This window comes from Lineus longissimus, chromosome 19 (assembly GCF_910592395.1).
Source record: "Lineus longissimus chromosome 19, tnLinLong1.2, whole genome shotgun sequence".
Lineage (NCBI taxonomy): Eukaryota > Metazoa > Nemertea > Pilidiophora > Heteronemertea > Lineidae > Lineus > Lineus longissimus.
This window is the reverse complement of record NC_088326.1, coordinates 8,302,237-8,316,618: the sequence shown is the minus strand read 5'-3', so window position 1 is coordinate 8,316,618 and position 14,382 is coordinate 8,302,237. Positions and strand designations below refer to the sequence as shown.

The 14,382-nt window shown below is 40.5% G+C and overlaps 1 protein-coding gene across 1 annotated transcript in view; it reads left to right on the top strand.

Annotated features, from left to right (window-relative positions):
* Positions 1-4,904, top strand: part of LOC135502968 (two pore potassium channel protein sup-9-like) — a 54,166-nt gene extending 49,262 nt beyond the window's left edge. Inside the window, exon 2 of the mRNA XM_064796199.1 lies at positions 1,412-4,904. Within this exon, the coding sequence (XP_064652269.1) occupies positions 1,412-2,223 (812 nt within the window). The 3' untranslated portion in view covers positions 2,224-4,904. The remainder of the gene's footprint in view (positions 1-1,411) is intronic.
* The last annotated feature ends 9,478 nt before the right edge of the window (positions 4,905-14,382 follow it).

Genomic DNA, 14,382 nt, shown 5'->3' with positions numbered 1-14,382 from the left:
TAGATAGCAGAAAAAAAGTTATTCGTTACTTCTAGTACGCAAAGTTCCTAGCGCGAAAGACCTTTCCCGCCACGTGAGTGCACGCCGAGATCCGAGTTCACATCACCCCGCTATGAAGACGCAACGTCATTTCAAATTGTCGTCGCAGTTGCGGGGTAATCAAGCGACATCAGCGTGACGTCGCAAATATCGATATCAGCAGATCCTTACTCCAGGGAATGCCTTACTAGTTCATCGTTCCAGTTTCAATGGGTCGATGCGTGGAGAGCTAACTCTGGTCAAATCGGAGTCAACATCGGAAAAGCGTGATAATTCAGTCAGATTTCGAATTTTTCCTTGTTTTGTGCAATTTGTCGATGGAAGCTACTTATGTAGAATATGAGGTGACTGGGTAGCCGACAGCTGGGTAATATTGCCCTTACTATAATGCCAATGGTTCTTTAAGTCCGTCTTCCCCGTAAATCAAATTGTCTGATTTGAGATCAGAGGTACTATCACTCTTGCCATTCTTTAGATTCTTCATGCCCCGAAATACTCCTCAATGGAGATTGTATGCCCTTAATTCTACACAAACGCCCCTGTAACACTTCTTCCACACATCGCCATCTACACCCAACATCAACCGCTCAAAATCACCATCTTCATCATCATAATTATGATAATATATCAAATTATATACCTGTTTGAACTTATCTGAAAACACCTGACAAATGGCCTCTTTGCCCTTATCATCCTTTGTGTTAGAAAGAATATTATGTTTAATATACTGACTTTCCCCCAAAGCTCTAGTCTATTTTGCTTTGCATTATTGTGGCTAATTTATCGGCAGCTGATTTTTCTATATGATTTTTTTGCCTTTCTCTCTACATAAGGCATTGTTCACATATAACTATGCTCTATACGGTATTCGGTATACGAACTTGCATGATTCGGACTAAATTATAATAAATGATAATAATATTGAGTTCTTATACAGCACTTTTCTGTGTTTGCCTGAAGGCGCTCACTTGAACTCGACCAGTCGAGGAACCAAGCAGTGACTCGGCTGAGAGTCGAACTCACGACCTCTTAAACATGTGGCCGACTCTCTTCCACTGCGCTACCGCTGCCCCTATGTCAGTTGATCTAAGGGATCTAAGGGATAACGTTTGGTTTGATATAATGTGATTCATCACTTGGTGACAGATCTTTAAAGGTCACCCATTGGCTGCTTGACATACGTATACGTGCACATCTTTTATCCACAGTTAAACCGGTTAGCACAATGTCCGCTGGTCGTTTCATTAATTGTGCATCTACTAGCTAGTATGTGATCATATCATGCTATATTTTCCATTCGTTTTGTAATAAAAGTAATATTTTCAATCCATCTCATTATATCCTATGATCTAAACTATTTTTCAAATTTCAGGTTACGGACACAGCACGCCGAAGACAGTCGGAGGAAAAATGTTCTGCATGGCCTATGCCCTCCTTGGCATTCCGCTCTGTATCGTCATGTTCCAGAGCATTGGAGAACGACTCAACACCTTCGTCACCTTCGTGCTAAAACACACCAAAAAATGCCTAAAGTTAAAAAATTCCGAAGTATCTCAAACAAATCTTATAATCGTCGGAGCAAATTTGTGTATAATAGTGCTAACTGCGGGCGCGGCGGCGTTTTCTTCTTACGAGGGCTGGACTTATATTAATTCTATATACTACTGCTTTATAACTTTAACTACAATAGGCTTCGGTGATTACGTTGCATTGCAAAAGGATAGAAGCTTGCAGAAGAAGCCAGAGTACGTTGCCTTTAGTTTAATTTTCATCCTTTTTGGATTGACTGTTGTGTCGGCCGCCATGAATCTATTAGTGTTAAGGTTTTTAACGATGAATACGGAGGATGAACGAAGGGAGGAACTAGAAGCCGCAGCGGCGGCTCGAGGTGCTGTACGGTTGGAGGGTGACGTGATCACAGCAAACGGTAGCGTTATTTCTGGTGTACAAGAACAGCCTGAGTTTAGTGACCTCACGTCCGTTTGTTCATGTTCGTGTTATAACTTCCGCAGTAGTAAAAAACATAGGTACACGGTAACGCGTTCCCCAGGAAAAATCCAGCATCTTCTGCCAATGCAACCAGTGTCAACGTCAGGTGTAAGGGACGAGATCTATAGCTTTTCTGACGATACTAACTCAATTATTCAGTATCAAATGTACAGTAAAAAACGGGCTTCGATATGACAAGAGTTTCAGACAACATTTTAGAGAAACCTTTATTCACAATATTCTTCTTGGTGGTGCTCGTTGGACTGGACCAATCGTCTGCTGAGAATTGTGTTGCGTCATCACACTGATATTTTTTATCAAGTGACGGTTAATTTCACAAAGACGATGTATGAATCCAATCAGGAGTTCTATTTGCGGGTATTCCTTTGGCAGTTAAACACTAACGTCTTATTTTAGTTGATATTGAATCTTGAATATTCAATATCCATGGCTCTTGCCCTCGGTGAGATTATTGCACGAAATGGTGTCCATTTCCTTAATTATATGGACAAATCATGCATCCACCGAACTAACTCTTTGTGGTGCACTGCGAGCGATGATTCACCGTTATTCAATTTTTTTGAACAAAGATGTCAGTATTGTGGTATAGTCCGAAAAGTACCGCAAGTTACTTCGTCTATTAAATGCAATGTTCCCGATCTGCAGTGTTCCTTCGTGTTTCGGCAGAATTCTATAGACTAATTTTTTTTTTCCTTTTCTTCGGCCATTGTACATATACCGTAAAGTCCTATTTGCATGCAAGGCAGAGATTTGATCATTGACCTCTGAAAAGGGGAGGGTAAAATACATACCTTTTCATTGCATAATTTTAGTAAAGTCTAGTAAAAGGCATAGTCATGCTACCTAGGCATTGTCATGTTTTCATCGCTCGCAGCGCCGTACATGTACACTCATGGGACAAACGTATTCGTCGGTTGTGACGTTGTCACCGTCGCGCGGAGTGACTCGACGGTGCTTTATGCAGCTTCGCACAAAATACCTCCGAGGCTCAAAAACTTTTGAATTTGTGTATTTAAGGAGAGCAGATAAAAACAACCTCTAGGCTAATATTAATTTCATGATTGTATCATGTGAAGTGCAGATAACCGATCAACTTAAACAAATCACTTCAAACCTCGCCAATTTTCAACAGACATATCTTTATTCTTGAAACTTCGCGATAATATGTAATATCATTAATATCAGTTTTCTTAATCTTAAATTTTTTTAATCTTGGGGCTTAAAGCTTTTTGTGGTGCCAAAAATGAGCCGCTTGTGTGCCGGTAAGGAGATATGATAGCAAGATCTCCAAAAGTGTGTGAAATTCAAACATAGCTTCCTCTTTCCAAATATATTTACTTCGTACAAGTTTGCTGAGTTTTATCACCCCAAGCTTTTCAAATGAACAGACTTGCATTGAAAAGGTTAAATTCAATGTGTCGAATACTATGTCCCGCGACTGTGTATCTCCGTCCAATGGCAAAAGCTAAAGCTTGCATCAAACAGAAGTTTAGGAATAACTGCCATGCGAATTAAAATACGTCTTTAGTAATAGGGTTTGGATGGTTTTATCAAAAATTACTGACTGACAAAAATGTTTATGATCCTCCATGCCATGTTTAAAACCCACTGTGATAGCTGTTTTCACCCGTCAGACGTAAAGGAAACAAACAAAGCAGTAAGTTATTTTAATGCATTTGGTACCTGGCCTACTGTAGTTAGGATACTCCATCTTGTTTGCTAAGTTTTCCTTCTGTCGATTATGATGGCAGTCATGGGTATGATTGATCAAAACATAGGAGTCCCAGAAAGGATATTTCGTTTCACATTGACGAGGATTGACGAAATTATCCAAACTAGGTTTTCTCCTGGTGTACTGCTTTTGATATATGAATCTCAACACAGTAACAATTTGATGTTCCTAACAGTGATGAGGCAATGGAGAAAGCATATCACGAATATGCGTGCAGAGATTCGTACCCGATATCTTCCAATTTATATCCGTTCTCATTGTCATCTTTAAGTCATGCAGTATCCGTTAGTACTGAGCCTTTACTTTTGTAAGGTATGAGTCAGGTGGCCACAGTCACTGTTCTAAGAGAGTGTTTAGCTAAATATCTTGATTAACTAATCATTTTAAGGACATTTGTTGCTACAGAGTTCTTGAGCGTAGACAGCAAACATGGATATGGATGGGTACAGGACCAACTCTAGATGAATGTAAAAGAAATAAAATCCACTATATCCAGAAGGTGATGAAACAAAGCCATTTCATACTAGTCCTTAAAATTGTAGAAAAGCAATTATGAGGAATTGACGAATCAGTTTCAGTGTCACTTGCAAGGAGGGTTAAATATATAAGTTGACCGAAGTGATTTTGATCAGATGTTGTGTTAGTACAGGAAATGAAGAAAAATCACGACTTTTCAACAAATCATGCATAAACTCAGGGCGTGATTTGCCATTTAGATCAGTAAACCCAATGGGTTAACAATGACCTAACAATTGGGAAGTTTACATTGAAGGGCTCTTTAGGAATGCTTTTGGTTTATCATCTGATTACAAGATAATCTGTGGGGTTTTTTTACGATAATCTGAAATACAGTCGTATGTCGTAATCATATATGCACTCTATACCATTCGTGCCAAGAAAATGATTGGGTTATCAAGAGCCTTAGTTAAACATGACCTGTGATGGGTTTAGTCCTAAATTAGCTAAATGAATGTTTAGAGTTACGCGTCTGTAAGTTAGTTAGTAAAATTCAGCACACACTGCGATGTCGATACTAATTGTTTGTGCTTAAAACTTCATGCATCTTGCATTGATAATTTTTGTGCTATGCCAAAAATAAAAACGCAAGTTCAATTTCGCAATATCCAATTAGTCAGTATATTTTTGGTCAAAATGTCCAGAAATGCTTTGAAAACATAGAACTGCGAAAACTTACCTCCCTTCTTTACGTATGCTATTGAATACGATTTTACTGACGCCTGGGGGGCATCAAAAGTTCAAATACCAACTTTATTCAATTTAATGACTGTCGTTCGAGGTGACTCAGTGCTGCGCAGGCTATTTTTAGATGACCCCCCCCCCCCCGCCAAGCTGAGTCATTTGGAGAACGGACCAAATCACTCAGTCTGGTTAATACGAAAATGCTCGATCTTCTGATCCACATAGATTTCTCATAGGCAAGGGAAGGCTATTCCTTTGTCGATAAGGAGTAACCCGAAAAACTACTTCTACGGTGGTTTGAAAAGGCCATCATAATGTTTTTTCTGAATTTTTGAATTATTTTTTTATAACTCGAGCGACTGACTTATAACTCGATCACCCAAATTATAACTCGAGCGCTCTTGATATCTCGAGCGCTTGATATAAGATAACAAGGCAGCTTCAAAATGGATTCCGTTGTCATATAGATCTTTACATTCTCGGTCTTACCAAAACTGAAATTTGGTGTGTTTAGCTGATAATTTTGATTGTTAGGTGAGCGAGTGGCAATTGATTGCGTCATCTCCGTCGGACAACTTGTGTCGCCAACTCATTGTCCATCCAGATTGAGTTTTATTACATTGAATGACATCGAAAGACAATGGGTGAGGTCAAATGTCTGAGTTAACACTAGTGTCAACGGTAGTGTTAGTGTTAGTGTTAACCTCAGCAAGAAAAAAAAATGGTTGGAGTTAACACAGGGTAAACACCGTTATTGTTAACCAAAGTATCGCACTTTTTTAAGGCGAGCTGTAATTGGTCACAAGGCACTGGTGGAATTGAAACCGCATTCAGTTACATTATTGTACGAATACGTCATCACATCAGTTGGAATTTTCTCAAGTCATTTTTCTACACGTTCCAACGTGAGCGGATGTTTATAAATATACCTATAAGTTTTGTTATAAGTTGCGGATCTCAAACTCTCTATTAAGTCGAGTGCTCGAGTTATATGTGAAGCGCTGGATATGGAGGTTGAGAACAGCGACCTATGAAGAATCCTAACACGTATTCGGATAAAACTCTGTAGAAAGAGTTCTAATTTTGAGTACATTTCTATCCGTATATGTTAAAGATCCGTGATAAGTCCCTGATCTCCATATCGCTAGTAAGTCGAGCTGTCAAGTTATGTTAAGCGCTTGAGACAGTAGAGGGTTTGAGATCCGCAACTTATAGCGAAATTTTACGTATACTTATATGCATCCGCGTACTTTGGAACGTAGGGATCTTTGACTTTAAAAAACCCAACTTATGTGGCGCCATTTTCGTAACATTAATGCGGATTGGATTCCACTTGTACCTTGTGACCAATTACGGCTTACTAGACTTTGCGTAAAAAACGTAACTAACGTCACGGTCCCTGGTCATCCTAGGACTGTGGTTACATGTGGTAATAATAATAATATTATTTGTTAACCTCCTAAAAGGTAACATCGAAATGAAAATACAATGGTTACAAAATGTACAGACGGTAAAATGACAGAGATTAAAAAGCCCGAACCAAGAGCTTAACCAACGGGCGCTCATCAGAATCCGCAATGTTTTACCTGTCGGTGAAAGTGAGGGACTTTAGTGAGTCAGTAACCCCATCCTCAGCGACAGACACACCACCGACGGGCTAGAAAAAGCTACAACAGTAGGAGCTGGTGCCTTGTTTACAATGGTACTTAAAGCGTGCCTTGAGCCGGAGGCTGTCGTTTGCAAATGCGATTAAAAAGGGAATTTTTCGCCATTTATAACTACAGCATATACTGGTCTGATATTGAGGGCCGCCAACAGCTTACTATATGGTGGCTCCTCTTTGGCAGACCTAAAATACGTGATTACTTGGAAATCTATCTAAAAGTTCAAAATCTTTCAAAAGTTCAAGACTCAAACCCATGACCTCCGTATTGCAGTACGTATTGAGGAATAAGTCTCAAGAGAACCCATGACCAAAGCACTACTACTGGGTGTATCCAAAAACACTATACATTTTGAAAACTAACCCCCTAGTTTCACATTTAATGATTTGTGGAAAAATGTTCTATGGATATTGATATTTAGGGGATTGGTAGATATTTGTCAAAATTTGCAGACCCAGGTTTTCACGCATGTGTGAGCAGGGGTAAATTGCACACTCCGAGATAAAACTGGTTTGCGTGAAATAGCGGTGGGATTTAAATCGATTCAAATGTTGTTGGAGGGGACAATGGGCACCCATCTTGTTTTCCACAGAATTACCAGGTTATATCATTTACACTTTGGACACCATGTCGGTTTCATTTCTTAACACCTGGCTGCACTTCCTGCCTTTAAAAAAATAGATTCAACTTGTTTAGGCCTGGAAATGTCACTGGGGACAGGACAAGTGCACTCGGTGCTCTGATGAAATGGATTAGCGGCTGTCACAAACAATTACACGATTCCAAGTGTTTGAACTGACTTCACCTGAAGTCTTCCATTGTAACATCTTAGTCACACCTAAATAACAAGATGGGTGCAACCTGGGAAGTAGCGATACTTCCTACCGTACTTAATCTGGCAGTACACCTGACTCCAACTCTGGCGTCCAAAGAAGTTCTACTGAACGCCGCTCGCCGCCACTCGCCGCCGAAGTTGGCGTCAATAGGATCCCGGTGAGCGAACACCAGCGCAGACATGGCGATCGGAGGCATCTTTTGCCTTCATGGGGGCTGCCATTTTGAAATCAGGTGATCCGAAACCGCCAGCTGACTGGCTTTAGCCTCGCCGCCGACTCCACTCGCCGCTGAATCGGTAGCACATCTGGGTGGAGTTCGCCGTTGGCCAGCCTGGGAGTTTTCTGGTGTTCAAACACTGGCGGCCAAAAAACTCCACTGGACGTGGAAAGTCGGAGTCAGGTGTGTTGCGAGCTTAATCTTTCGGTATCTTCCCTTCATCCCATTTCCCTTAAACAAGCTTAATGAAATTCGAAATGAAGGAACTGTTGTCATGGGTTAAGAAATGAAATTGACCCGGTGGCTAAAGTGTTATTGCTCTAACCTGGAAGTTTTGTGGAAAATAAGATAGATGCCCATTGTCCCCAATGACCTTTGATTCGATTTTAATCCCACCTTTACTTCCCGCAAACCACTTTTATCCTGGATTGTACAATTTGCCGCTGCTCACTCATGCGTGTAAACCTCAGTCTGTAAATTGGGGTAAAATATCCACCAGTCATCTACCTTCAACTTTCTACAGAAATGTTTTCCAAAAATCATAAAATGTGGAACTGGGGGTAATTTTTCAAAAGGTATAGTTTCTTGATATAACCTGTATATCCAAAATATATGGAGGTAATCTGTGGCCATGTACATGTATACCACGGATACCTTCTAAACCATAGCCTGAAGACGACTGTCCGCTCATTCCCAGACAGTTGCTAGAAGTGTGTCGTCAACCACCATCACGTGACACCGTGGATCTACAGCAATGTACTTTTTTCATGCAGAACAGATTAAAATGCGATATAGAAAATATCGGTGATTTTATGGACTAAGTCACGCAAAGCACGATCCATGAAAGATCTAGTTGAGGTGCTAGAGGGGAAAGTACCTGCTGAGGCAAAGGCAACAAATATTATGTTTAGCTTGAACTTACATTAGAACATTTTGAAGTAGTCTCTGATTATAGTTGTATGCAAAAAGTAATTTTATTTTCCATGGCTGCCTGAGAGACTTGGAAGCCCCTCGCTCAGTTTGTGATGTTGCGCAGCGAGCATTGATCGCTGATCACTTGTTTGGTAGAAGCCGTGGAGGAACGATCGAGGGAGATTGTTCGGAATATTGATGGTGTCGTGGAGAGGGGTATACAATATTCTCGGAACTAGGACATTTTTAGCCCGCCCGCCCCCTTTCATTTTACCCCTTCTGTTTAGTTTGTCATATCTCGTTTCTCGATGACCAAAGCCATTTAACCAAAGTACTCTATCGTCAACGTGAAACGGGAGATGCGCAGTGTTACTCGGGAACCCCTGGAAACACGCCACGTAATTTGGTGGATATGAGTGAGCTGTGATGCTATCATCACCGCGGCAGATTTTCCCATGCCTCCAAACGTCATGCCTAAAGTTGGGAAACCTGAGGCCTACACTTATCGGAAATCTCAAAAGATAACAAGTATGAGGGGCTTGTTACCGGCAGCCATATTTGTCAGTTTAAATGTTGCTAAGTTGCTCATAATTTCTCTTTTTTGCGTTATATTGCGCGCCAAATACCCCGAGGCACTCCAGCAAGTAGCATATAGAACGTATCTGACACATGTTGAGTTGTAGTTTTGCTTTTGGGGCATTCCAATTTTGATGCACCTTTCGAAAAAAATTATTCATCCGAAATTATGTACATTCTATTCACATTGTCCAAGTGTATCTCGAGGAGGTGGCGTGCAAATGCTATACGGAAGAAAGAAATAATTGGCAGCGATGAAGCCAAAGGGTGTCCTCGAAAAATCTAGGGTGGCATCCAACTTGAATATCAATTTTGGCATGTCGTTTCTTCACTGCATCTTACGTGAAGAATTACTGCGTTTCGGATATTTTCTTGAGCTGACAAATCGTTTTGTTCCAAAGACCACACTTGAATAGTTTTTAATTACAATATTAGGATAAATAATATCCGCTTGATTAACCTGGTCATCACATATATAATGTTTACCTTTACTTTCTGACGGTGAAGATAGTTACTGCGCAAACATTGCATTATATTTTAGAAGGAAAGGACAAGTAGCTAGCTTTTGCCATTAGACGAGTTTTCTCACTGAGATGTGACATACTTTATTCTCGGTTTTAAACGACCAGTCCGTTGGCCATGCCCCGATCCATAATTATAATACTGCATAGCCACATTCATGAATGGCGGCATGTCTTCAAGCGCGAATTCTGTCTGGAGTGGTTGGTTCAGCAATGAATTGACAGATTTGACGTAACCGGCTGGTCATCATTCTGGTATTCTGACCAATCACTAGTAATCGACACCATTTCTTCAATAAAAGGAAAATATGAGATTACACACTGCGGCCTATGCTCCAGAATAGCCTGAGCGTTATAGCAATACTAAATTATGACCGCCTCATTGTTGAAAAAGGGCTGGGCACACCACATACTGAACTGGTCGTTTCAAACCGAGAATAAAGTATCTCTATGTTCCTTGTGGTTTTATTTCTTCTGTTTCCTCTCATTGTTTGGGAAACGCTAAATGATTACAAGACCAACGGGTGTGTCGGTGCGTACGACCTGTTCCACCATTTGTTGACGTTGAACGCTCCTAAGAAAACAATGCAAGATGGTCTCTACGTGTTCCCAAGTCATATGATATTCTCTTCACGAGGAGATCCCTAAGATGAAGGATCCTCATTCTATCAAGCGGTGGTATTTTACACTACTCATGATAGCAATCCCAACACCAGGTCAACTTAGTGGCTATAAAATTGGCTACAAATGGTCCGAAAAATATCTTTACTAAGAGTTCTGCAATCAAAGAAGGTTTGTATTTAATTAAGATCGACACTCATCTTTTGGTCAGTGCAAAATATCTCAACCTGCAAACCAATATTTGGTACAGTGCGTTTTGTGTAAAACATTTACTAAGTGAATGTCATCGAGTGGAAATCGGCATGGACAATAGCAAAATCACGTTTTTTATCAGGTCCCAAAAATAAGCGCGATAAACTTTTTGCGAATTCGTTATAGCTAATTCTGATGTAATCGATACAGCTACAGTAGTTTCTTGCATAGCTCGCCGTCTGACCCAGGTCTGATTTGAAATTTTTTTCTAAGACCAGCGAAGTTGTCAAATTTTACAATAGCGATGATGTCCATTTTGCTTCAACAATAGACATTGATGACCCGAACTTGTAAGCGACCTGCGCGTTAAGGGATACTCAGTTATGTCAGTCCTGGAGGTTACCTGGCGTCTGCGAACAATGTTGAAACATGTTACATTGTACATGTGTTGTCAAAGCTCCATAACACTAGGCTTGTCGCGCAGTCTCACTCGTTTGGCCTGCGATCGCGGGGGTGTGTCAGGCTGCGGGTGAGTCCAAAGCCGGTTGTACCATCATACGGTGACCGGGCTTTCTCTCTCGCAGCCCCACAGCTCTGGAATGCTCTATCCGAGCGACTGAGATTGTGCGACAACCTTAGCTCATTCAGAGTCCTTCTGAAAACCCACCTCTTTCGGGAGGCCTTTGGATGAGTTGGGGTTTTCCATTGTAAAGCGCATTGAGCGGACAATTGTCTGGATACTGCGCTATATAAGCATCATTTATATATATAATAGTGGACTATCCATGTTCGCCTAAGATCCTGCAGAACTCAAAACACAAAATTAAAGCTGCCCTTAGAAATGGGTAGTGCGTTGCAACCGTTAAATGCTAACGACGGATGAAATGTTGCTGCGTAAGTTAATGGAAGGCAGATACATTATTTCAATGGAAGCTTACCATTCCTTTCACCGGGATATGGATACATTTTATCTGGTGAAACAAAGAACAATTTGTTTATTCTTCTTGATAATCTGGCTCTTCATCTAAAAACTATAAATCATCTTCCTTGTCACTTTGTTCAATTTCAGCTAATTGTCCAAGTTCTACTTGTTGACCTTCATTGTCGTCAATAATTGAGCAGACGGCTATCTCCAGCTCCAAAAGAGCGCACAGCATCAGCACTGATCCTCTCCCAAGCTGATCATTTCACGACCTCTCGAAGTACGATTGGGGTTTTTCCCAATCATCCTCGATGTAACCGATTTTCCAGCCTTTCCAGATGGCACGTAGTTGGCATTTAAAAGCTTTCATCATGCCATTATCCAGAGGGGTTCTAGAACAATTCCCGCCCCCCCCCCGGTCAATTGCCGCCCGACAATTGCCCCCCAGAAAATTGCCGCAACCAGTTAAATAACCCCCTGTACAATTGCCTCCCTCCCCAGTCAAGTGAAAATGCCCCTTTTTAGCTGGACTCTTTCTTTACAAAGATGTATTCTCCCCGCTTGCACTACCAAGACTCCCTCCCTCCAGCCAAGTCCTATGCAAACCCAGCTAAAGAGAAGCTTTCGATGCGTCGAAGTGAACTCCATTTTTCAAAATTGTCTATGCCCATGACTACAAGGGATATTGAAACAATGTGACAATTGGGTGGAAATCATCAGGTTAGTAACGATGAGAATTTGCATTTTTCTGACGAAGAGTCAGAATTATAAAACCATCAACCAAGTACAATGTCTTCTTGTTTCTTTAAAAGTGGGTGTGCATTTTGGGTGACATAATAGACAATGAAGCGAAGCGACGACTTTATATGGGGTTTTAGGACATTAAAATTGTTCATGTGTTCACCAAAAACTAGGCTGCTTGAATTATAAGCAGTCGATTTTGACAATTACCCCCATAAACGATGTCCTCAGGCAGGATCAGATTGAGCTGATGAATAGGCATGGAGATGTTGCCTGGGGCTCGGGATGGAAATCGATGTCAGCATTACCACCTTCACCATCTTCATCATCTGTCATCGTGGTCATACATGTACATGTACAACGGCTCAGAAACAGCAAATACTGATCACAAGAGCCATAATTTCATATTCACCAATACTTCACATGAAAAAAGCTATAAAATTCTGATCGGACAAACACTTCACACAAGTCTCAGTTAATTTTTGGTACTATCGAATCATCATTATCCTGCTACTATTGTAGCGGGAATATTAGACCAACTATGATCAAATTACGACTATAATCCCAGTCGAAGGGTGCTCAATGCCCCGTCTCGAACCCGCTATTGTCAGAGTAATTATTTACAACTTCGCTGGACTTGGAAAATTTCGGAATCACGTTGGTTTTGACTGCGGGGTATACTACGCTAGTCTACTGTATATGAAGCGCATGCTCGCATAACTTTTGATTTTGACGTTTTTTATTACATATGCATATGATTAACTACATTTGATGACAATCTTTTTTCATTTTTTGGCAAACCTTGAATTAAGTTAATTAAAAATCCAAAAATCCATGGCTATACGAACTAACGCGAGGTTCTGAAGAATAATGTCACTTTAAGAAAAGGAAAAAAAGTGTGATATAAGACAAAAAAAACTGCCGCGTGTTTTGAAAAACTATTTCTCCATTGCAGTTGGTTTAACATGTGAAACACTTGACTACTCGACTATGTTTGGAATTATATGCATCACCAAGTGTTACGTCAAAAGGGTCCGATTAAATAGAGACCTCAAAGAGGTCGAATTGGTTCATACGATCGTACCTTGGGGACATACTATTTGATTCCAATGGCGTGAACTATAAGTTGAAAGGCTATTATTGCAATAATTCACGATTGTGTTTTTTCCGAAGGGACATGAATTTGGGTTTCAGTCTATATTTGTTTCGGCTCGTTTCGTCGACTGAAAAGGTATGGATTGATAGGGTACAGACGAGTACAAGTATGAATAGATTGGGTGAGGTCAAGTATTGGGTTTAAGACAAACCGAGTTAAAACCAAGTTTATATCGGTCTGAAACCAACTCCTGGTAATCTGACCACATAAAACTGCCCTAGGATTAGGACTTAATTCAAACCGAGATAAAACCGTAGATAAAACTAAGATAAAAAAACCAGGCTCAAACTCAAGGATTCACTGAATCTCTGTTGCCAGAATAGATGCATGATGTTCATTGAAGCCGATTAGTTTTGACTTGGTGAAAGAGCGAAACCAGCAAGATGGCAACTACTCGAAAACTAAACGATTTTAATGAACTATTGAGAGCAGGGTGACTATCCTCAATGCCATTGAAAAGAAATATGCTGGACACTGATGCTGTGCCAAAGTTTGCTGCGTCTTGTTCATTCAGGATTGCAGTGGATTTAGCCATCCCAATATTTAAAGCAATCTGTCAGTAAAATCCTCCTGACGAAAGATACATGTAGTGCAAATAGGTTTTTATCCTCTTCTGATAAGTTGACACGCGGGGCTGATTCCAATCAACCTGCAGCGTTCTCTTCGTGAATTGGGCCAAAAAGGTTCTCCCGCTGTTCCTGGTTTGACCCAATGCTTCTCAATTGGTTCTCCGCTGTAGGTAAGCTTTTTTTACAAAGATGCTGAGCAACAACAACAATTACAAGTAGAGCAAACTTGACTATTGGTTTTATTTTGATATTTTACCTCGGACCTAGGACTTAAAACCGACCATGTACATTTGGTAGTGCATTTTATAAAACTCTCTGTTTGGATTAAACTTCCAAAGTGTTATTCAAGTTTTAAAACTAATTCGGTCTTAAGGCAGTTTAAAGCAATTTTAACTTAAAACTCGTTTGGAGGTTAAATACCAGCTATATACTAGTTTTAGTTTAAAACCGGTTTGAAAACCTGCTGGTTGACCT